This window comes from Trichosurus vulpecula, chromosome 8 (assembly GCF_011100635.1).
Source record: "Trichosurus vulpecula isolate mTriVul1 chromosome 8, mTriVul1.pri, whole genome shotgun sequence".
In the NCBI taxonomy this organism is placed as follows: Eukaryota; Metazoa; Chordata; class Mammalia; order Diprotodontia; family Phalangeridae; genus Trichosurus; species Trichosurus vulpecula.
This window is the reverse complement of record NC_050580.1, coordinates 212,521,365-212,547,688: the sequence shown is the minus strand read 5'-3', so window position 1 is coordinate 212,547,688 and position 26,324 is coordinate 212,521,365. Positions and strand designations below refer to the sequence as shown.

The following is a 26,324-nucleotide window of genomic DNA, read 5'->3' as shown; positions in this document are numbered from 1 at the left end:
ATCAGGAGAAATAGAGAAGTTTAGTTTTGGACATACGAAGTGTGAGATGATAGTGGGGCATCCTGATAAGATATGTAGCAGGCAACTGGGAAAACAGTACTTGAGTTCTGGGAAGAGTCTGGGGTAAAGATATAGATTTGGAATTCATCTGCATAAAACTGATGAATGAAGCACTAAAGTGCTTTAGTGAGCACTAAAGAAGAGGATTATAGACATAGACATAGACAAAAAAGGATCAAGAACAGATCCTTGGGGAACACCTAATTTAAAGGCCTAGAAGAACAATCGACCAATCAATATTTCAATCAATCAACAAAGGCTTATATTTCAATCAATCAACAGAGGCTTAGTAATCTCTATTAAGTTCAGGGCATCGTGCTAGGTTCTGTTCAGTAGATGAATTACAATGCCAATATAGACAGTCATAGTGCAGTATTATAAGTGCACTGGAATAGTGATCCCCAAAGTGATGACCCTGGCCCCTGGGGGACCATTATATGACCACAAATGGTGAGTGATCAGCTAATCAGAGGTTGAAATGATGAGTCACACCTTCCCTTCCATTTCTAATTGTGATCTTGTCTCCCACACAACTACACTATCCTCAACACTTCTTTACTTCATCTTTTCCCACTGCCGATTTTCCACGACTGTACCAGATCTCTCCCCTCAGGATGAGAAGAATATAATTTAACCCGAACCACGTATCTATGTCAGCTATAAAGGCAAGTCCTTCTCCCTCTGTTCTACCCTCCCACCGCTCCCAAGTATTCTCACCCTCTGTACCATGGATCACTACAGTAGTGGATTGTCTGCTTTGGTGTAGTGACCCAGTAAGGCCCTCTGTTTCAAACCTGAGCCTTCCTCTCTATACCCCTCCCCCCAATACATGCACTTTTCAGTTTTAGTGGGAAAAACTGAGGCATGGATGGGTTACTATTGAATTATCTTTACTCCTAAGCCCAGCTTTTTTTCCCAAGATTCCCTATTTCCATGTAAGGTTCTACAGTTCTTCTAGTTTCCCAGTTTCTTGATCTCTTCCTTATCCTTAGAAGGTGTTGGTGGTGAATAGAGCACTGGGCCTCGAATCAGGAAGATATGAATTCAAATTGAACCTCACATATTTACTACCTGTGTGACTTTGGGCAGGTCACTTAACCTCTGTTTGCCCCAGTTTCCTAATTATAAAATGTGGGATGCTAATAACACCTATTTCTCAGGGTTGTTGTAAGGATCAAGTTATGTAATACTTGTGAAAAAGGGCTTTGTAAATGCTGATTCCCTTCCTTTTCCTACTTCTCCTTCAACTAAAACTGCTCTCTTCGAAGTTTACCAACGAACTCTTGGTTGGTTGGTTGGTTGGTTGGTTGTCCTTCCTTCTCGAAGAGGACCAAAATAACATCACTCTGTTTGAGTCAAGATTCAGTGTGTCTGACTGTGGCTGATCAGGCCAATATAAGCTCAGAATGCTCTACCACAGGTCGGGCACAAATAGTCTGTGTGAACATTTAGAGTGGATACTGCAAACTTGTGCCTCCTGCATTTCCTTTGATCTGTTTCAATTCTGCTTTGCTCATAGAGCACAGCACCTTCTTCGAAGTAGGCATACCATGCTGAGTGGTCCTGTGCTAGTGTCTCCCATGTCACACAATCAATTCCAAAGTTCTTAAGAGAGAGAGCTTGAGAATGTCCTTGTGTCGCTACTTCTGACCACCATGTGAATGCTTGCCCTGTGTGCGTTCTCCATAAAATAGTCTTTTTGGCAAGCATATGTTTTGCATTCAAACAACGTGGCCAGCCTGTTGGAGTTGCACTCTCTGAAGCAGAGTTTGAATGCTTGGCAGTTTAGTTCAGGTAAGGACCTCAGTGTCTGGTACCTTGTCCTGCCAGGTGATCTTCAGAGTCTTCCTAAAACAATTCAAATGGGAGAGATTCAGTTTCCTGGCACAGCAGTGGTAGACTGTCTAGATTTCACAGGCATACAACAATGAGGTCAGCACCACAGCTCTTAATTGCTGTATCAATTACCTTTTCTCAATATTCATCTGTTTTGATCTCATTGTAGTTTTTGACACTGCTGATCACCCTCTCTTCCCTCTTACTCTCTCCTCTCGGGGTCATGGTGACCCTGCTATATCTCGTTTTCCAACTTGTCTGATTATTCCCACTTGTTAGATTATTATCCATTTCATATCCCCTAATTGTGAGTGTACCATAAGGATCTGTATAGGGCCCTGTTCTTTTCTATTTACCTCCTGATTACCTCATCCACTCCTATGGTTCTAATGATCATCTCTAAGCATATGACTCCTAGATATCTATGTATCTATCTATCTGTCTGTCTATTTATTTATCTGTCATCTATCTCAAGCCTTATTCCCTTTCCTGAACTATGATTGATGTTCACTTTGGTGGTAATAGTGCAGGACATCAAACCCCAAAGCCTTGGGAATAGTAATTCTTCCAGCCCAGTGCCCTCAGTCATCATCTTGGGAGATGCAGCCCGGCAATTGCTCCTTCAGGTGTTATAGCCCCAGTTACTGAGGACCCAGAGTCCTTGTCACTGTCAAATGGTTCCACATCAGAAACTGATATAATTTTGTCAGTGGAAATGACATTAAAGAAGAGGCATTAACATCTCCTTTATTTTTGTACCCTAAAGGACTGTGGGACCTTTCCTGAAACCTTCCATGTGTTGTTCTCCCCCATTAGAATGTGAGCAGGGACTGTCTTAATTATCTATTTGTATAGAAAGGATCACTGCTTTGCACATAGTAAGCACTTAATGAATAAGAGAGAGGGAAGCAATCCATTTATTCAAGAGAAGACAGATTAGAAACAACTAGTGTAAAATTTATGAAAAAGCTTGTTATATGGAAGAGGGATTAAACTTGTTCTTTCTGTTCCTCAAGGCAGAAGCATAAGCAATGGATAGAAGTTACAAAGTGGGGAATTTAAGTTTCTATAAGGAAAAATTCTAACAAAGCTATCCCAAAGTGGGATAGTGAGATAATGTGTGTTCCCTTCCTCATTCCTTATCCCTGCCCTCCAACCCCATTTGAGTTCTTTAAGTGAAGACTGGATGATTTTTGTTGGCCACTGGATTCCCATTCATTATAGGTTGAATTAGATAGCTCTGAAAGTACTTTCTAAAGCAGGTTCTGTGATTATACTTTAAAAACTTTCTGAGATTCTGGGATAGAGAATACTTTAATTCTTTATTCCTATCAAGATATGATATTTCTTTAAAGAATTAATGATTTTTTAAAAGTCTAACTTTTGCAACAAGTTAAGCCACTCTATTGAAATAAATGAAGATATAGTGTTATTGGTATAACTTCAGGGCATGTTTTGTTCATGTCTTTTATAATGTCAGATTTCTGTAGGCTCAATTATGAAAGGACATTTCTGGATTTAATGATAGTGCTATAATGCATTGTAGACAGTTTTATAGAAACTACATAACTTTTTCTTGCAAGACAAAGTTGAGTATGCAAAATAGATGTTTTAAAATTGTAGCCGAAATTTTCAGGCATAGACAAACCAAACGTTTGTCTTCTTGTCACTTTTTAGTATGCTCTTTGAAGATCAGAGAAGAGGGCAAAATTTGCATAACAGATTTATATGCTTTCTACTTCTTTGATTATAGTGCAGAAAAATACATAACAAATTATGTAGAGGGAAAACTAAGTTCTGAAAAGGAAGATTACTTCTAATCAACAATCATTTAGGAAAAAATATTCTTGATTCATGTTGGTGTAATTGAATGACTTTTAGTTAACTAATGGCTTTTTGTAAATTTGCTAAATGAGAAGAGAATTAAGAGGATTAGCTGTATTCATTTTTTTTTGCATTTTTTACCAAGATTTTCCTGATTTTTCCAGAGTCCTACCCAAATTTCCCACAACGACTTGTCTTGTAAGCTCAGGTATTTTTAAAAAACATTGAAAATAATGTTTCTTAGTAGATTGGACCTCGACAAATCATGTGTATACAGAGTTCTCTTTAAAAGGAGGGGTGTATATTTATTGATGGGAACAGCTAGGTGGCACCAAGAATAGAGCACTGGGCCTGGAGTTAGGAAGACTCATCTTTCTGAGTTCAAATCAGGCTTCAGACACCTACTAGCTGTGTGAACCTGGGCAAGTTACTTAACCTGTTTGCCTCAGCTTCTCACCTGTAAATTGAGCTGGAGAAGGAAATGGCAAACCACTCCAGTGTCTTTGTCAAGAAAACCCCAAATGGCGTCATGAAGAGTCAGACATAACTCAAACGATCCATCAACAACAACATTTATTGAGGACACAGATCTTTGGGGAAATTTTTTTTTTAAAAAACTCCAACAATGGCAATAACCCACTACTGATGACAACAAACAACATACTAGTCTTAAGATGATCCTATGAAAGATCATAGAAGATCAATTATATATAATTATTTATAGTTTATATATTCTTTATATATACATTCTATAGTTTATAATTCTTTAAAGAAATATTATATCTTGATAAGAATAAAGAAAGTATTCTCTATCCCAGAATATATACAGAATATATATGTATATGTATATATATATATGTGTGTGTGTATATATATACACAGAGAGACACACATACACTGCAAAAAAGACCTAAAAACATCAGACTCCTTGATCTAGCCAAGCACTGTACAAAAAGAGTCAGACTATAGGCTTTAGTGAGGGCCCTGCCTGGGAATCCAGCACGAACTTAGGTAAAAGTCTAGAAGCCAGACAGCACTATCACAAGAAACACTTACATGAGAAGCTGAAACTGGCAGTGTTATATTCGGTGGGATGGAAGGGACTAGAAGCAAGGAGTTCTCTGACTAACTAAAGGTATGTTGGAAGCCAGCATTACACTGACTCAGGGGACCTGAAACTTTCCAGTGCTCTGACTTTAGACATACCAGGGCAGGTAAAAGGCAGCAAATCAAGCTCAGGATCAAACAGAGCCCATCTAAGGGTATAGGAGGGGGTGGATTCTGGCCTTGACACAAGTCTCCAAACAGGAACTGAGGCAGTAAATATGAGTAGACAGAAGAAGACACTGAATGAAATATAGAAATAGTGTGGGTCAAGAAATACCCAAGAGGCAATCCCAGAAGAAGGTAATAATTGCAAATCAAATACAAGAAGCTTCAGAAAAAATGGCTTGGTTAAAAGAATTACTAGAGAACATTAAAAAAATGAATCAGGAGAAGAAAGCAAAACAAAAAACTCTGGAAGAAGAGCTGAGTTGAAACTTTGAAATTCAAACAAAAAAATTCACTTGGAGAGGCTATATGATTATGGAATGCTAACATTCTAATGGGGCAAAAAGAAATAAGTATGCCATCAGGAATTTAAGTCTCGAATTGTGGTGCAGTGAGTAGAGCACTGGGCTCAGAGTCAGGAAGATCTTAGTTCAACTCTAGCCTCAGATATTTAATAGCTGTATGACCCTCTCTCTGTCTCAGTTTCCTCAATTGTAAAATGGAGATCACCCATCTCACTGGGTTGTTGTGAGGAATATTTGTCAAGTACTTAGCATAGTATCTGGTAAATAGTGTTATTTGTTGTTTGTTTTTGAAGAGAACCAATGATATCAGAGATGATATCTTGACTAGTTTGAGAATTGGATTTAAGGGAGACAGAGTTGCACAAAGTTGTCACCTTCACTCTTCCAGAGTTATTGAAGTCTGGTAGATGGACAAAAGTCAGGACAACTGGCTATGGCCTGGGAGGCAATGGATGACCTTGGTTTCTTCAATGTTTAACCAAACTCTAAGCCCTTCTCAGTGTCTGCTTCACCTGCCTTCATGGTTGTTTAAACAAATTATTCTCATCTTCCCATTTTACATAGTAAACACAATAAGTTCTTGCTCTCTTTACCTTTCAAAGGGTATCGAAGGAGTTAAATAAGACAAATAAAGGGCTGGGGGGCATTTATTGGTTTTTGTTCTGAGGGTTTTGGGAGGAGAAGGTAAATGGAATACATAGTGTAAACAAAGGGAAGAAGAAGATTACTATTTCTCATAATTGGTGTGCTCAAAAAGGAAGGTAGAAAAACATGGAAAAAGGGATGGGCTGGCAGGCATCAGATAAACCTCCCTCTTATCTGAACTGGACAGAGGAGGGTTGAAGCTCCCCCCTCCAAAAAAAGAGTTTGGCCTAGAAATATATTAAACTCAGAAGAGGAAAAGTCAGGGATCAGGAGGGGGAAGACTATGGAGGCTAATACCGAGACAGAATAGTTGCAAACAAAACAAACTTTAACTTTAAAAGGTGCATTCTGCAGCAAGGATTAAAAGAAAAAGAGACAATAATCAATGATTGGTATGTGGGTGAGGGGGAGACATGAGGAGAAGTGGACCAGAAACAGATTGCTTCAGTTACAAACCACTGATTTTGATCACATTCCTTGTCTTTTACCACACTTTTCTTTGTAAAGGAGTGTTAGTGGCTGTAGCCAAGATCTATAGGGAACTGATTCAAATATCTAAGAACAAGAGCCATTATCCAATAGATAAATAATGGTCAAAATATATGAACAGGAAGTGCTCAAAGGATGAATTCCAAACTATCAATAATTATATGAAAAAAAATGCTCCAAATTGCTAATAATAAGTGGCAACTAGGTGGCACAGTGGATGGAGTGCTGAGCCTGACATCAGGAAAACTCATCTTCCTGAGCTGAAATCTGGCCTCAAACACTTAGTAGCTATGTGATCCTGGGAAAGTCACTTAACCTTGTTTAACTCAGTTTCTTCATCTGTAAAATGAACTGGAAAAGTAAATGGCAAACACTCTGGGATCTTTGTCAAGAAAACCCCAAATAGCGGTTTTCTAATTTTTGTACATACACAAAAAATAGGGTCACGAATAGTCAGACACGACTGAAAGATGACTAAACAACAAAAATTACAACAACTCTGAGGTTTCACCTTATGTCTATCAGATTGTCAAATGTGACAAAAAGGGGAAATGATGATTGTTGGACATGGGAAGGACATGCTAAAACACTGTTGGTGGATCTGTGAATTGATTCAGCCATTCTGAAATGCATTTTGGGACTATGGCTCAGTGAAACCACTACTAGGCTCATATCCCAAAGAGACCAATAAAGAAAAGGGACCCATATGTACAAAACCAGCACTTTTTTGTTGTAGCCAAGAACTGCAAACTAAGAGTGTGCCTATACATTGGAGAATGGTTAAACAAATTGTGGTTATGAATGTAATGGATAATTATTGTGCTGAAGGAAATAATGGAACAGATGACTTCCAAGAATCCTGGGAAACCTTTTATGAACTGATGCAGAGTAAAAGGAGAACAGAAGAGCAATTGATAAAATAGCAACAGCATTTTAAAGGCAAACAACTTTGAAGGAACTCAAATCAAAACAATGTCCAATCATGCCACTGGGACTTAGCAGAAAACGTTATCCAACTTCTGACAGAAGTGTTAGACCCCAACTGGAGGAAGAGGTATACGTTTCCACACATGTCACTATATGTATTTATTTCTTTGATTATCCCACAAGTTTTCTTTTAAATGAAAGGGGTGTGAGGAAGAGTCTTAACAATAGTGATGCCCCCCCAAAAGAAAAGAGGACCACCAAAATTAAAAAAAAAGACACAGAGAAAGCAGAAAGTTCAAAAGGAAGCACAGATAAGCAGGACAACTTCAACAGTGACTTGTTCAATTTATTGTATACTTGAAAAGAAAGTCAAAATATATGGAATAGATATATGGTTTCACATGCAACAGTAAGGCATTATCAATTCACTTAAGGCCCGCAATCAGTTATCTAGCAAGGTGGCTGTCAATAATAGTACCAGATAGGCAATTGAGTTAAACAAAATAAAGGCAAATACTATTGCACTGACCATCACAATTCCAAAAATAAGTTATTTGTGATCCTGGATCTCCGAGGTTAACATATAAGGTAGATGGCAAAGACATTCATAGATTTCCCTACAAATATGATTCATCCTAAAATGGAACTTCCAAAATTTCTATTGTTCTGGTTCAGTAGCTGGCCTACATCAAAGAAGGTGCTGTGCTCTCTGAGCAAAGCAGAATGTCAGTAGCATGCAGGAAACATGAGACACATAAATCTAGAGACATCACCATTCCAAATGCTCATGTGTACTGTTCGTGCCCGACCTGTTGGAGAGCCTTCCCAGGTATTGGACTGATATTGGACTGATCAGCCACAGTTGAAAACTCTGCACCTTTGGCCCCAACATTGTGATGAAGTTGGTCCTCTTCAAGTATGAAAGGGTAACAGTGATCATCACAGCTAGACCCAGAAAGAAAAGAAAACATCTTTTGTTAAGAAGGTTGATGTTTGACAGCACCATTTTTAATGATGCACCTACCTCTATGACAACCACGAAATTTGTATAATATGAAAAATGTACACTGGACAGTGATGAACACAAGATGCCTTGAGTCAGGCTTTAGGATCATATATCATACATAGAACCAGTATTATTTTCTAATAATCTGACCCTACTAAGTCTGCACAAAATTAAGACATTATTCTCTTACTCTCACTTGGTGCAAGCAAAATATATTATTCATCTTTATTTGTAGAAAATCAAAGGGTTTGTTGGATCCATTATAATTTCCATTTGGATGTTCACATATGATTCTAGGCACCTCAATTCTTTTTTTTTAGTTTATTTAATTTATTTAATACATGTAGTTTTCAGCATTGATTTTCACAAGAGTTTGAATTACAAATTTTCTCCTCATTTCTACCCTCCCCCCACTCCAAGATGGCATATATTCTGGTTGTCCTGTTCCCCAGTCAGCCCTCCCTTCTGTCACCCCACTCCCCTCCCGTCCCCTTTTCCCTTCCTTTCTTGTAGGGCAAGATAAATTTCTACGACCCATTGACTGTGTATCTTATTTTCTAGTTGCATGCAAAAACTTTTTTTTGAACATCTGTTTTTAAAACTTTGAGTTCCAAATTCTCTCCCCTCTTCACTTCCCACCCACCCTCCCTAAGACGTCAAGCAATTCAACATAGGCCACATGTGTATTATTATGTAAAACCCTTCCACAATACTCATGTTGTGAAAGACTAACTATATTTTGCTCCTTCCTAACCTATCTCCCTTTATCCAATTTTCTCCCTTGACCCTGTCCCTTTTTGAAAGTGTTTGTTTTGATTACCTCCTCCCCCATCTGCCCTCCCTTCTATCATCCCCCCTTTTTTATCTTCTTCCTTGTTCTTTCCTGTGGGGTAAGATACCAAATTGAATGTGTATGGTATTCCCTCCTCAGGTCAAATCTGATGAGAGCAAGATTCACTCATTCCCCCTCACCTGCCTTCTCTTCTCTTCCTATAGAACTGCTTTTTCTTGCCACTTTTATTAGGCACCTCAATTCTAATATAGGTGGTTATTTCTACTTAGATATTTGCCTTTTCATTTTCTTTGAACATTATATTTTCCTACCTTTCCCCAAGCCCTCATTGAAATTTTTGACATTTTGTATTCAACATTTCCCAGTGTTGGACACTTTTTTCCTGTTTGTTTCTCTTTTTATAAGATGTCAGGTCCTTCATTCATTCTTTTTTTTAATGCTTTCTTTTGTCTCTTTACTCACCAAAGGGCTATGCTTTCTCTCCAAGTAGAATAGCTTGAAAGTTATGTTTTCATGGAATATATTTTAGTGTAGAATGACAAGTGAGAGGAATATTGTTTTATAACACCTTTTTTGCTTTCCACTTTTATGTCCCATCTCCTCATTTGCCCAATGACTAATCAAATACTGTGTCCTAAGAAGAGTCCAGCTGGTCTACATGCATGGAAGGTGTCCAGAAAAAAGCATCATAGATTTTCTAGGGGCAGCCAGTGCTCAAGCAATGCTGCCTCTTGGAACCACCCACGAGACAATATTCTTTACTACCACAGGGGACCCAGAGGAGTTTGACACTGGGCTCATAAAGAGGCTGATTGATTTTTTGGAAGCCAGTGTTGATGACCAAGTGTTGTAGATTCCTTTTAAAAGTACATCCATAATCTCACCCTTTAGGTCCCTTCCAGCTCTAAAATTGTCTAAATCTTTGATTCTTATAGTATTTGTGAAAGGTTATCTTTCTACTGTGATGGTGGGAGGATAGCAGGGTAATCATTAAAGCATATTAATACATTAAATAGCCATGAAATGATGAGGCTTAAAGTAATTGTGTTTTAAAATAAATGAATATGCTTGCCCATTTTAATGAATAATAAGGCCTGATCAATTTGCTAGTATTTATAAATATATTAATAATTTTATTCATGGAAACTGTCATCTTGGACTCTCCAAGGGAAACTGCCAGTTAATCATCAGGTAATATTTATTAAACATTCCTGTGGATGTGTTAGCTTCTCAACTTGATAGATAAATGTTTGTTGCTTCCCTTCCAGCTGTTCCTCATCCTTTCATTCTTCATTTGTATGCCATCAGGAAAGACACTATTTTTGTTGTTGTTAAGTTGTTTCAGTGATGTCTGACTCTTCATGACCCCAGTTGGGGTTTTCTTGGCAAAGATACTGGAGTGGTTTGCCATTTTCTTCTCCAGATCAGTTTATAGATGAGGAAGCTGAGGCAAAAAGGGCTAGGTGACTTGTATACCTCTATTTGTATACCTGAATTTGAACTCAGGATTTCCTAACTCCGGATCTGGCATTCTATCCACTGCTTCACCTAGCTGCTGTATTTACATAAGTCATTTTGCTTGATAGATTCTTTTCTTCTGGGAAAATGAAGGGTCAAACAGTGGCACATGACCAACAATTAATCAAGAACATAATATTCCCTTTTCTTAGTGCTTTTCCCTTCCTTGCCAGTTTTTCTTTCTCTGTAGGGGAAAGAGGTGGTAGTGCTGGGAGGGTCGAGTTGTTTCAGGTCTATTTGTTACATAATACCCTGTATTTTGTATAACACTCATTTGATCGGTGAAAAATTGTCAGTTGAGGGAAATTGCAAAGGTAGAAATACAACATTGTTGCCTCATCTGGTAATAATGTCTTCTACTTTTTCTGACTCTTGAATAGAGTACATAAGCCAGCGCATAAAAAGTGCCAGAATTCACAAATCACTTTGTCAGTTTGAACAGCAGTTTATTCTTTGGCTGAGCACATAAAACAGAAACTTCCTGAATCCTTGATAAAATGATAAATAGAAACTACTTATGAAGAACAAAAAAAGTGGGGGCATGGTTCAGAAGAATTACTACATTTTCTTACCCAGTAGGACTTAAACAAATAACAAATACTTTTGGCTTTATAATTTTTCATAATTGAGTCGTTATGTAGTCATACTGGTAGACCTCATTAATTTTTATAAAGCCTTCTCTGTCTTTTTATTCATGTTTAGAAATTCTGGTTATTTTTATGTCTTCTCGAAGAGAGAAGAATTTGATCCCTACTGCCTTTGGCCTCTCACCCCGTTTCCTTATGTGGTATTCAGTGAATCTTGGTTGCAGGATGGTTTCCTGACTGCATTTAGAATATCATAGGATCAGAGCTTAGTTGGGTGGTGGAATGAATAGAGCTCTGTCTTTGGAGTCAGATAGACTTGAGTTCAAATCTAGCCTCAGACATTTACTAGCTATGTGACCCTGGGCAAGTCACTTAACCTATTTACCTCAGTTCCTTCTTCTGGAAGAAGGAAATGGCAAATTACTCCAGTATCTTTGCCAAAAAGAAAACACCAAATGGGGTCATGAAGAGTTGGAATTGACTGAAATGACTGAACAACAACTACCACTACCGTAGTTGCTCCTATATTTTGGGCAAAATTGGATCAGTCTGATCAATTAACACACTTTTATTTGGAAGCAGGGGTTGAATAGGGAGGGAGACCAGAAATTCCACCTTGAGTATGTTGTAGCTGCTTGTGATGCTCTGTGTCCAGACAGGACAATAGGATCATGGATTTAGAGTCAGAAGTGACTTTGAAAACATCCTGTGGGAGACAGCAGGGTATAGTGGAAAATGTCTTATCACTGGAGTCAGAAAACTGTTTTTTGACTGTAATGATTATGACCTGTGTGGGCATGTCCCTTAGCTTGTCTGGGCCTCATATTCCTCATCAATAAAATGAAGGTTTTTTTGATGCAGAGAAGGAGAGGGTAGAGCAGGTCATATGCTGGAGAAGACAGAAGGGAATGGGATGAGAGGTACATGTAGAGGGGTTGGCCTTGCCAGAAGGAGCACCTCATTGTCAAATGCTGCTTAACTTTTCCACACTTCTTGGGTAATCACATGGCAGGCCCTGCTGGGTCTAGGACAGGTATTGATTGCTAATCTCCTTTGCAGGAATACCCATGTCTTAATATTTTAAGGATTATTGCTGACAATTCTATTTTCATTACCACATGAGCCATTTTTTGTAGATATATATTTTTGTATTGAGCTAGGAAATTTTTTCTTAGTCCATGTCCTTGAGAGATCTTAGTTTGTCCTGGTTTTGTGTGTTTGTTATTGAGCTAAAAATTTCCTCTGTAATTCATGTATCTATCTGATAGTTATCTTTAAATATTGTCTCATAAGCTTTTCAGCATCTTACATGAAAATGTTTGTAAGAAAAATCAGCTTGAATATATGTCCCAGGAACTGGACAATTGTAGATCCAACCACATCCTTAAAATGATATGACAATGGAAAACATCTTCATTGGCACACATGGCTCCTCTACTGAAGGAATATCATTCCCAGAGAAACTCCGGTGAGCAGTAAATTCCAAATGACTCCATTAGTGATGACTTTGGTTATATGGTGGCAGCATAAACGAACACTCTCATGTTACTCCTTAATAAGTAAGTGATTACTAAGAACAACTGATATACTATGCATCAGCTTCATACTTGATATCAAGATCAGGAAATTGCTTCAGAAAGCAGAAATTTTATTAATTGATCCTTCCATGCTCTTTTCTACCATCATTCATTAGTTCATAGCCTTTAAAGTGGAAAGCTTATAATCAGTTGTGCTGGATCAGCTTTTTGCTAATGTAAAAAATGATATCACTTACTTCTATTCTAGGGAATCAAAAAAGAGTTTTTTCATTCCTTGTTCATTGATTTTGAAATATATCTTCCTCCAGAGTCAGGAAGAACTAGGAGTAAAATTTCTCTTTCTTTTCCTTCCTTCCTTCCTTCTTTTCTTTCTTTCTTTTCTTCTTTCCTTCTTTCCTCTTTTCTTTCTTTCTCTTTCTTTCTTTCTTTCTTTCTTTCTTTCTTTCTTTCTTTCTTTCTTTCTTTCTTTCTTTCTTTCTTTCTTTCTTTCCTTCCTTCCTTCCTTCCTTCCTTCCTTCCTTCCTTCCTTCCTTCCTTCCTTTTTCTTTCTTCACTCATGGGTTTCAGCTTTCTGGTAGTGACAAAAAAGTGAAAAGAATATATAGTAGTAGTGGTGCATTATACAACTTGTGTCTATTTCTTTAAAGGCTGCTAGGTTGTGCAGTGGGTAGATAACTGGACCTGGAGTCAGAAAGACTTGAATTCAAATCCAGCCTCAGATACTTGTTAGTTATGTGACCCTGGGCAATTCACTTCTCCTCCTCTATGTATAAATTTTCTTATGTGTAAAATGGTGATAATAATAGCACCCATATCCTAGGGTTGGGGTGAAAATCAAATGAGATAATTTTTATAAAGCACTTTGAAAAGTTTAAAGTGCTATAAAGTACTATTATTATTATCATAGCAGCCAGTTTTCAGTATATTTTTTCTAATATTTTATATAGCTACGTATGAAAAGAAGGATATTGGAATTGGGGGTAGAAGTGGTGGTATATCAAGCTGATAAAAATGAATGATAACTTCATGGTACGCAAAGTGAAACCAATTAGTAGAACACACTCTGAAGTCCAGATACAGATGTCTAGAACAATGTAATTATACAGAATTCCTAATTGTTCCACAGTGATTCTCTTTTTTTTTTGGTAGAAATGTCATTTTCATCATATTGGCTGTGCTTATCCATGAACAATGAATATTCCTCCAATTATTTAAGTCTGACTTTATTAATATAGAAAGTGTTTTATAATTATATTCATGTATTTCCTGGATTTCTCTTGGGAGGTATACTCCCAGGTATTTTATGCTGTCTACAGTTAATTTATTATCATTTGTTTTCTTTTTTCCCACTTAATAGTACTTTATTTTTTCCATTTTCATGTAAAGATAGTTTTCAACATTCATTTTCATAAGATTTTCCATGGTGATTCTTGACAACTTGGGAACAAAATGCAAAGAGCATTCTATCAAAACCCAGACATTTCTTCTTCTCTAAGTTGACTTGAAATAATGCCATTCGTATCTCTTCCTCCAGTTTAAGTTGCTTTGGGCCTATTATTCAAATATCAGTACTGCTATTCTACATAGCATTTTCTTTCTGAAATGATTTTCAAGCAATGATGTTTTTTTTTTACGTCAAATTAGGAATGGAAGAAGAATTTTAGGAGATGACTTTGGATTAGGAATTTAATTTTAAAGTTGTTGAAGAAACTATGAACACAACCTAGGCGGGCAGGATTTATAGGTAAATATACATGTAAGTAAACGCACTATGAGGAAGAATATCTGATTTAGAAATGTACTTGGAGAAACTAGAGTCATGAGAAATATCACTAGAAGAATATTAAGTAAAATTATATAGCTCAAAGGTATCCATCTGAATTGAGAAAGAAATCAAAGGCATTGAAATGAAATGAGAAAAAGAAATAAGGCATAAAGTAACCTGTAAAAAACCCATTAGGAAAATCCAGCTTAGAAATTTAAAATGGAGAAGTGATTCTTTGATCAGATAAAATGTAAAAGTCAGTGTTTCACACTTTGTCATTTGAATTGAGAAATCCTATCCCTTAAGCTTGAATGAAAATATGGAATATTATGATATAAATCATTATGGTCTAATATGAAAGTATTGTGGTAAATCAGACTGTCCTTTCTTCTCATTTATTTTTATTTTTTTATGTTGAATTCTATACATAATTATTTGATATTTTTTAGTTTTCAGCATTGATTTCCACAAGATTTTGAGTTACAAATTTTCTCCCCATTTCTACCCTCCCCCCACTCCAAGATGGCATATATTCTGATTGCCCTGTTCCCCAGTCAGCCCTCCCTTCTGTCAACTCCCTCCCCACCCCCCAATCCCTTTTCCCCTTACTTTCTTGTAGGGCAAGATAGATTTCTATGTCCCATTGCCTGTATATCTTATTTCCCAGTTGCTTGCAGAAACAACTTTTTTTGAGCATCTGCTTTTAAAACTTTGAGTTCCAAGTTCTCTCCCCTCTTCCCTCCCCACCCACTCTCTCTAAGAAGGCAAGCAATTCAACATAGGCCACACAAGTATCATAGGTAAAACACTTCCACAATAATCATGTTGTGAAAGACTAACTATATTTCCCTCCATCCTATCCTGTCCCCCTTTATTCAATTTTCTCCCTTGACCCTGTCCCTTTTCAAAAGTGTTTGCTTTTAATTATTTCTTCCCCCATCTGTCCTCCCTTCTCTCGTCCCCCTTTTCTTATCCTCTTCCCCCTACTTTCATGTGGGGTAAGATACCCAATTGAGAGTGTATGTTATTCCCTCAAGTCAAATTAAATGAGAGCAAGATTCACTCATTTCCCCTCACCTGCCCCCTCTTCCCTTCCAATGAACTGCTTTTTCTTGCCACTTTTATGTGAGATAATTTACACTATTCTATCTCTCCCTTTCTCCCTCTCTCAATATATTTCTCTCTCATCCCTTAATTTGATTTTATTTTTTAAGATATCATCCCTTCATATTCAACTCACCCTGTGCCTTCTGCCTATATATATGCATATTCCCTTCAACTACCCTAATACTGAGAAAAGTCTCATGAATTACACACATCATCTTTCTATGTAGGAATGTAAACAAAACAGTTCAACTTTAGTAAGTCCGTTATGATTTCTCTTTCTTGTTTACCTTTTCATGCTTCTCTTGATTCTTGTGTTTGAAAGTCAAATTTTCTATTCAGCTCTGGTCTTTTCACTAAGAAAGCTTGAAAGTCCTCTATTTTATTGAAAATCCATATTTTGCCTTGGAGCATGATACTCAGTTTTGCTGGGTAAGTGATTCTTGGTTTTAATCCTAGCTACTTTGGCCTCCAGAATATCATATTCCAAGCCCTTCGATCCCTTGATGTAGAAGCTGCTAGATCTTGTTGTATCCTGATTGTGTTTCCATGATACTCAAATTGTTTCTTTCTGTCTTCTTGTCGTATTTTCTCCTTGATCTGAGAGCTCTGGAATTTGGCGACAATATTCCTAGGAGTTTTCTTTTTGAGATCTTTTTGAGGAGGCGATCAGTGGATTCTTTCAATTTCTATTTTACCCTTTGGCTCTAGAATATCAGGGCAGTTCTCCTTGATAATTTCTTGAAAGATGATATCTAGGCTCTTTTTTTGATCATGGCTTTCAGGTAATCCAATAATTTTTAAATTATCTCTCCTGGATCTATTTTCCAGGTCAGTGGTTTTTCCAGTGAGATATTTCACATTGTCTTCCATTTTTTCATTCCTTTGGTTCTGTTTTATAATATCTTGATTTCTCATAAAGTCACTAGCTTCCACTTGCTCCAATCTAATTTTTAAGGTAGTTTTTTCTTCAGTGGTCTTTTGGACCTCCTTTTCCTTTTGGGTAATTCTGCCTTTCAAGGCATTCTTCTCCTCATTGGCTTTTTGGAGCTCTTTTGCCATTTGAGTTAGTCTATTTTTTAAGGTATTATTTTCTTCAGCATTTTTTTGGGTCTCCTTTAGCAAGTCATTGACTTGTTTTTCATGATTTTCTTGCATCACTCTCGTTTCTCCTCTCAATTTTTCCTCTACTTCTCTAACTTGCCTTCCAAATCCTTTTTATGCTCTTCTATAGCTTGAGACCAATTCATATTTTTCTTGGAGGCTTTTGATTTTGTTCACTTCTTCTGGCTGTATGTTTTGATCTTTTTTGTCAGTAAAAAAAGATTCCAAAGTTTGAGTCTGTGTCCTTTTTCACTCCCTGTTCATGTTCCCAGCCAACTTACTTGACCCTTGAGCTTTTTGTCAGTGTATGACTGCTTGTAGAGTAGAGAGTATTTTGTCTGAAGCTTTAGGGGCTGCACTGCCATTTTAAGAGCTACTTCTACACAGCAAACTCTACCACACCAGTGCTCCTCCTCTCCCAAGAACCGCCAACCCAGACCAGGACCAAGATCCAAGCAGGCTCTGCACTCCTGCTGTGATCCACTGCTTAATTTCTCCCACAGGGTGGGCCTGGGGCCGGAAGCTACTGCAGCTGGAGCTCTGGAAGCAGCCCCAGAGCTGCACCACTTCCTTGCCCCCAGGGCTAGGGCTGAGTGTGCACTCCTTTCACTCTGATCTAGCAGTTTTCCCACTAACCTTCTCTGTTGCCTTTGGTGTTTGTGGGTTGAGAAGTCTGGTAACTGCCACAGCTCAATAATTCAGGGCTCTACTGCCTGTTCCAGGTGACTCCTGCTCTGGTTCATCCTGGCACAACCCACGCTGGGCTGTGCTCCCCAGACTGTCCTTTAATGTGAATTATAGAAGCTAATAAGTTACTCTGGAAGGTACAGATAGTTTTGGAAAAACTAAGCCAATTTGGAAACAGTTAAATAGTACATATTGAGAATCACCAGAAGATAATGTTAATCAGTCAATAAATATTTGTTAAGTACCTACTAAGAACAGTGCCACTGTTCTTAGTGCTGACGATATAAAGGAAGATAAAAGACAATCTTTGCTCTCAAGGTGCTCACAGTCTAATGACAGGGTCAACATGCAAATAAGTATGTCTAAATAAGATACAGACAACATAAATTAGAGATAATCCATAGAAGAAAGGCACTAGAATTAAGAAAGCTCATCTGCAAAATGAGAAAGAAATGGTAAACTGCTCCAGTATCTTTAAGCTAAGAAAACTCTAAATGGGGTCATGAAGAGTCAGACAAGACTGAAAAATGACTAAACAACAAGAAAAAGATTTCCTGTCGAAAATGAGATTTTATCTAGGGCCCTAGCCAAACATATTCCCCTCTTTTACCCTTCCCCAGTGTCTGAAATTCCCATACTATGAATTCCTTTAGGCATAAATGTCAACTGTCTCTGTTAAATTTCCTTACATTTTAATACTTGTGTGATTTCATTAATCTAGGCACACACTTCAATAGCACAGATTGTACCCCAACATGGGTTATAAATGATTTATTGGAGAACATAGACAATGATCACTTAAGGTGAGAAAGTGTGGATGTTTTGTGATTTGTACTATTTGGTGGAATACCTGTATTATCAGTGAGATCATGAATCCATTGAAGTAATGCTGAAACCCATGTTGATGTGGTCTGAATGGTCAAGAGGCTGCTTAAGGACAATGGGCACGTGGGATGGACGATAAGGAAGAAAAGTACAGACCTTGTCTAATTAATCGTTCTGTTCAAGGCTTGCCCTGAAGTTTACCTTCATTGAGCTTATATCAAAATGCTTCTATTTTTTGGTTAGTTTTTTTCAAATGAAAAACTTTTAACATGCAACTCCACTAAAGTCTTTTTCTGCTGCCTCAAGGTGGCACGGACATGACCACGAGCTCTCAAAGGCAATGCCAGCAATACACAAATTCTAGGATGGCCTACCAAGCTATAAAGACTTCAGATATGGTATTTCAGTCCAGTCATGCCTGTCATCTTAGGGAAAACCTAGCTAAGTTTAGAAGGCCTCATTACAAGGTTGACTGCATGCTGATGACATTTTTTTTAAGCCATGGCAACTCTCAAAATGATCTATTAAGGCTTTAAAAGGTTTTGGTCTGTGCCAGTGGATCCAGCACCCATACTGGGAAATCACAGATGCTTGAAACATTCAACAAGATGTGAACATTCATGGGCTTTCAGTGATGGAGTATTTTTATTTCCTTAATGCTAACTAAATAAATGATTTTTCCCCTCCAAAAATGCAAAAGACCTACAAAGTTCTGTGTGTCTGGTAACTGCTACATTTAAACTGCGATAAAAAGAGAAAGACAGAGATGTCAAGCCCTTTAGACTCACTCATGGTAACCTTTCATAGCTAATGAAAAGACTCGAAATGCCTTATGACCCCTTTTTCCTTAAGTATGAATTACAATCTAAAGTGATCTTCCATGTCTTTAATGAATGGAATTTTAATAGGCTCTTCACTTAGGAAATTGGAGGTTTCCATTTCATTCTTCTAAAGGGGTCATCTGAAACATCTCACTGCTGCATAAAGAGCTTATTGCTGGATTAGTATTTTAAAATTTAAATTAAATTTATTTATTTAACATATTTAGTTTTCTGTATTGGTTTTAAAGACAAATTTTTGTTTCTTTTGTAGGCCATTTACAATCTTACTTCTCAGTGCATGGTTGAGGCAGCAGACTTTGGCAAAGTAGCAAGACTGATAAAATGTTTTGGGGAAATCCTGGAAAAAAAACAAACACATTTGTTTAAAATAGGCTTGTACTTTGCATAAGGAAAATTGAGGAGACCAAAATCAATGTAAGGCATGTATATGACATGAGGTCTTGCCATGAAAGTCAAAGGTAAGAGTAAGTGTGTTAAAAAGTTCATGTATTTTCTTTTCATAAAGTGAAGTATCATATTACTATAGAAGCCTGAATTAGCCAAGGTTAATTACAATTGCTACGTAATTCTGCTCCCCACCCCACCCCTGCCCTATCGCTTCTGTACTTGTAATGGGGGTAGCAAGGTGGCTCAGTGGATAGAATACCAGTCCTGGAGTCAGAAAGATTTGAGTTCAAATCTGGCCTCAGACATTTACTAGCTGTGCAACCCTGGACAAGTCACTTAACTCTGTTTGTCTCTGTTTCCTCATCTGTAAAGTGAGCTGGAGAAGGAAAGGACAAACCACTCTAGTATCTCTGTTAAAAAAAAAACCCAAAAGGAGTCATGAAGAGTTGGATGTGACTGAAATGACTAAATAACAAATAACTCATAGTGATTGAAAAGTACTTCTGAGGCTGATGGCATTTTTGGGTTTGAATGCCTCTTAAGCAGACATGCTATTGTCTGATGAAGTAGCTTTCTCTTGAAATGGAAAAACAAACATACTTTCTAATTCTGAAGTTTTGAAAGACATGGGGAAAGTGATAGCTCTGATACTGAAGCCTGTGTGACTGGGAAATTTACTTGTCCATTTCTCTAAAATAAGGGGATTGGATTAGATGATCTCGAAGGCCTATTTAGCTCTAAATCTACGACTATTAAAGGCAGCTAGGTGGGGCAATATATAGAATAATAGACCTGGTGCCAGGAAGACCTGAGTTCAAATCCAACCTTAGGAACTTACTAGTTTGTGTGACCCTGAGCAAGTCACTTAGCCTTTGTCTAAGTTTCCTCATCTACAAAATTGGGTTAAAGATAATACCTACCTCCCAGGGTTGTTGTAAGGATCAAATATTTGTGAAACACTACGCAAACCTTAAAGTGATATACTATAATTATTTTAATATTAATTATATCATGTACTTATTATATCATATTATATAATTATATTAATAATTATACATTAGTAATTAGCTAGCTATAATTATTCAATTATTTATTAAACACCTACTATGTGCCAGATATTTATTACAGTGCAGTCATTTGAGAAGTACCTGCTATATTCCAAGCACTGTGCTAGATCCTGGGGATAAGAGGACAAAACAAAATAGTTCCTGCCTTCAAAAATTCTCATGATAGGATAGCAATAAGTCAACACAGCATATTTAAAAAATTCTTTACGGGCAAGTGAAGGACAGTGTGCTACTTATGACTGAAGAGATGAAGAAGAGCCCCATGAAGGAGGTGGCACTTGAGTTGAGCTTTGAAGTAAAGTGAGGGATACTAAGAGGCAGAAGTGAAGAGAAAGTGCATTTGAGGCAAGGTGGTGTTGGGGGGAGTGGACAAAGTGTGCAAAAGCGATGGCATGGCATGGGTACACAAACTAGCAACTAGGGTGGAATGTAGAGAGTGTGAGACAAAGCGATATGCAGTCATTGGGGAAAAATTGATTGGAGACATAGGACCGTGAAAGGTTTTGGATAGTAAACAGAGGACTTTGGTTTCTTTTTTCTTGAGCGAACAGGGAACTATGGAAGGTTCTTGAGCAAGGGAGTCACACAGTCATAGCCATGCTTTAAGATAGAATAGAAGGGGGAGAGACTAGAGAGAGAATAATGAAGTAGAAGGCTTATAATAATCAAGGCAAGAGGGCCTGAAGTTGCGTGGTTGTCTGATGGGTAGAGAGAAAAGGATGGATTTCAGATGCAGTGAAAGTAGAATTGATACTACTTGGCAACTGATCGGATATGGAGGGTCAGGGTAAGGAAGAGAAGAGGATGGTTGTGAGATTATGAATCTGGTTGACTTGGTGCTACCCTCACTAGAAATAGAGAAATTAGAAAGAGGGGTGGATTTCAGACATGTTGAGCTTGTGATGCCTATGGGAACTCCATAACAATAATCAGTAGGCGATATGGGATTAGAGGACAGGAAAGAGCTGGATGTATAGGTTCTGGGTATGTGTGTGTGAGAGTTAGAGGACTATTTTTATGGTAGTTGGGCTGCCTACCTCTGCACAAAGTTTGAATTTAGCCTTATAATTGAAAACATTCAACATTGTCTATAAAATCAACACAGTTAAAAAGATCATTTAAATAGATTTGTGTAGAAACATTTCTAATTCAAAGAAAAAGACCCATACTACCGTTCATGGATGAGCCAAAAGCAACCATGTCCGAAGAGGTAAGTGCTTATTTTTGCTAATGGTGTTGTTGTTAAATTGTCTTTCAGTTATGTCCAACTCTTTGTGACCCCATTTGGGGTTTTCTTGGCAAAGATACTGGAGTGGTTTGTCATTTTCTTCTCCAGCTCATTTTACAGATGAAGAAACTGAAGCAAAAGGCTTAAGTGACTTGCCCAGGGTCATACAACTAGTAATTATCTGGGGCCAATTTTGAATTCAAGAACATGAATCTTCTTGACTCCAGGTCCAGCACTCTGTCTGCTATGCCACCTAGCTGCCAGTAATGGAAGCTAGAAGGAATTTTGGAGTCTATTAGAAGCGCATTGATATAGAGTAATGAAACGGTTGTAGAATCATCTCCTCAGCAAAGACCTTGAAAATTACAGTAAACAGTTTTCCCAGAACAATTTGGAGACAGTTCTGACTAGTCAGGAGTTATACTATTTTCTCCAAGAATGTTTTCCAGAATCTCCAAAGAAAATTAATAAAGAGAACTGCAATTGATTACATTGAAAATGTCCTTGCAGTGATGGTTTTCTGACATTTCCCTCCTTTTGGCGTTTATTTTTTGATTAACCTAAATGGAGAAGAGCAATTGCCAACCGCTGATACATGGAGCCTCCTTAAGAAAGAACTTATTGGTAATGTAAACTTGAGAAAGGAATGTATAGTGGAGATGTGGTTGGTGTTCCCATGGTGATTAAAACACTGTTCCTATGGAGATGACATCAAATAAGAGAGGAGACTCAAAACCCACTAGTAATAACAGTGAACATTTTTCTTTCTGATTTGAAGATAAAAATTTGACTATACTTCTCTACCTCCCCCATACTTTTCATGACTTTGTAGGGGCTTTTTTATTCACTCTCATCATCTTCTGCCCCTTTGCTTTGTCACTGTTGCTGATTGCAGACAACCCTCTCTACCCAGCCAGCTCCAGACCTAATGATCCTTCTTCACTCCTTTCATCTTCTTCCTTACTACTGATATAGCAACATCTAAACCAGACAAGTCACAGACCCATTCATGAGTCTTACCTTGGGCTATCTTCTGCCCCTCTGCTTTGCTGCTGCTGCTGACAACCCTTTCTACCTAGCCAGCTCCTGAACAAACTAAACTTCTTGACCGTCTTCTGCTCTGCTGTCACAGTTGTAAATCTACCCCTGCTTACCCCTTTCCCCACTTCTCTTGCTATAGGAACTATAATCAAAATCTGGAAAGGTTGTATCTATTGACTGCTTTCCAATTCTATTTATTATCACTGACTTCCCCAAACAAAAACATTTTTTTCTCTACGTATTTCACTACTTTTCTATATGTCTTGCTTCACCTACTAGAATGCATGTTCCACTAAATAAATGCTTTTTATAAATTTAAAAATAGTTCTAAGACTAGAATTTCAAGGGTAATGAAGAAAAAGGGAAATTAATGGAGCATATGATTGCCAGATCTCAAACTTCATTTTAAATCAGTAGTCCATCTTATGTGTGATCTTCTCTCTCACTTCTTTAGTCATGAGCTCTTCCCCAATCCATAGGTCCAAAAGGTAATTTCTTTGTTACTTCTCTAATTTGTTTTTGATGTGATGCATCCGTTTGGAGCTTATCTCATTATGATATGAATGTTGGTCTAAACCTCATTTCCGTAGGAGATTGTTCAGTTTTCCAAGACGTTTTTGTCAAATAATGAGTACTTCCCCTGAAACTGTTTTCTTTTCTTTTTTGGAGGGTGAGTTATGAAACACTGTTCTACTATGTATGATTGCATATGTATGTTTTGCACCTAATCTGTTCCACTGTATCAACCTCATTCTGGATTTGTTAGGCAGTATACAGGATAAGGGGCAATCATAAGTACCCTGACTCAGAAATCTCACCATTAGCATAGTGCATGATGCACAGTGTTTTTTTTTTTAAAATTCGTTGATTCACAGAATAGATTTTTAGATTATCAACACAGTTTAAAATCGACAGAGCTTCCTCACCCCATGCCTTCACTTCTCCTGCCTTTTGCCTTGATACTAATGACTAGGTTCTAATGTGTGCTTACTACTTTGATTCAGCAAGAGGCCAGCACCTTCTCTGCATGACATTTGCCCTCTACCTCACCTCCCAACTTTCCATTACTAGAAAGGAAGTTCTAAGTGTGATTTGAAACAGAGTCTTTTGACTCAGCTTTTGAAAAGTAACGAAGAAACAGTTTTCCTAGACCACTGCCAAAGGGAGTCGCCTTTTTAAAACAGATTCCATAGTGGATTTAAAAAAAACCTCTTCCACATTAACACTGATTTTTCTTAGTTAAAGGGTTGATTTTTCAAATCGAGGTTTGTGAATCTAGATGTTACCTCCATTTAGTATCTGTGAATCAACAAATAAAAATAAAATATATGTAAATTGGGAGAGTGTTGGGGTTCTCTCACCCCTGGTAGTCCTTGACCAGCAAGGACCTGTCTTGGGACGTAATGAATGAGGCAGGAGCCAAGATAAGATGGAAAGAACTCCATTTTATTCAATTTAAAAGCAAACTTTTATATCTTTGGGTACGTAGGCATTAGGACTGCCCTGGTTCCGCCTACTCTCCTCCCCTTCTCTTCCCGAGTTAACAAGAAGTTCCCTGTGGTCAAGCAGTCCAGGCAAAGAACCGGAAGTTCCATGTGCTCTGGCAAGCCCAGACAAAGAGCCGGAAGTGCCGTGTGGTCAAGCAGGTCTGGGCAAAGACCTGGAATCGCTACGGAGACAACAAAGGCGAGACCCCTCCTCCTGGCTCCACCCATATCTCAGAGCCCTCAGCAGGCCCTGAGCATGGAGGCCTGAGGAGGGCAGGGGTCGGCTCTAACTCGCCCGGTAACAACTCCCCCTTTTTGTTTTTGCACCAAGAGTCAACGAGTACTGAATCAATGGCTGTATACAGGGCCTCAAAACACATACTCAGCACTAAAGGAGTACAATAACATAGCAAAAAGGGCAAGGCCCCCACAATGGCCACAGTCTCTAAAACATGAGTAAGTCAATTGGGGGTTAAAAAAAGGTCTTGATATGACTCAAAAAGTCATCTCTAACACTGTGTTGTAAGTTCTCATGTGCTGCTTTTTCTTCCTCAGTGGCCAATTGCAACAACGGGGTAATTTCTGCTGTAATGTTCTGATTAGGAACTAAGGCTTAAACATAGCATTCATTATCCTAAGGACACAAGGTAGACAAGAACTTATTGTGACCAAACAAAGAACATAAGGTACTGTATGGAAAATAGTCAAGAATACATTAGGAAATGGGTAAATGTTTTGAAAATATCAATTACTTTTTGAAACTATCATAATAATTGTTTTGCTACTTCAATATTCCACTCAATCAGTATTCCACTCAATGACTCCCCGTTTTTGTTTTTTGCAGACACCTCACCACTAGGTACGTCCGAATTTTTCCTTTAACTATCCCCTTGTAAGTAAACATGGGAAGGATTGATCGTCGCATTGACAAATCAAAGGGGGCAGTCCCCTTTGTGAATATAGATACATAAACTCAAAAAAGAAATAAAAATGTAATTGTCTCTTTAAGATTCAAAAAGTTCTTTTCGTATGCAGCTGTCTGGCAGAGGACACCATTAAAGAAATCTTCTGGTTCTTGGTATCTGTTCCAGTCATCTCCAGCACAGAGGCTTCTTCTTCTTCTCTTCTTGCAGGAACCAGCTTTCTGTCCATTCTCCTACAAGAGTAATCTTAGCAGAATGTTAAGTTACCATTTCTAATCCTTATAACTCTGATCATTTTACAAATTCAAAATTGGAACCTTGACCAATTGTTCTGTTTAAGAAATTCACATCAGAACCCAGTTTCTTATATTTTACATTCACTCATTATTAATTTCCTCACTGGGAGGATGATACCTCACTTAAGGAATTAACAGGCTTCAGCACATACATAAACACATTAAATTATCACAGTACATACAATGTCATGAACTTTTGTCATGCCATGTTTCTTTGATGGCATTTACAGGATAATACACAAGCCATTCTTCTATTAACATTACTAACTGTAACAAAGCTTTAGACAAGCTTGATATTAACCAAATGGCAAAATATTCTCACAAGCCCTTGACCTAATTGTCTCCACACCATTGCCTAACTTATACCTACACAAAAACACTGCTCCCAGTCCTATAGTAATCTAAGATGTTCCATAATTAGTATTAATAGATTTTCACTGTACTTACAAAGCCTTCCGATTATAGAAATTTGCCACCAAGAGAGTAGGGACACAGAGTAAGGGGACCATATTTTCCCCAGCTTCCTGTCAACTCCAGGCAGAGGCCGTGTCAAACTGCAAGTTGCATTGGGTCAGGCTTAGTCTGCCAGGTTTCAATTAAGGCATCAGCTCAAAAGGGTCCCACCTCAGCACATGCTGAACAGTTGTCCTCTCAACTCTGCCAAGAAATCATACCTGCAGCTCATGCTTGCCCTCTCACAGGGCTGCTGGCATCTTGGGTCAGCCTTCCTTGATACTCACACCTGGAGTTAGACTCAGAAAAATAGTC

At 38.0% G+C, this 26,324-nt stretch overlaps 1 protein-coding gene across 1 annotated transcript in view; it reads left to right on the top strand.

The window, feature by feature from the left end:
- Positions 1 to 26,324, top strand: part of SLC35F4 (solute carrier family 35 member F4) — a 309,305-nt gene that overhangs the window by 66,929 nt on the left and 216,052 nt on the right. Inside the window, 1 exon segment of the mRNA XM_036736238.1 lies at positions 7,207 to 7,222. Coding sequence (XP_036592133.1) covers positions 7,207 to 7,222 — 16 coding nt within the window.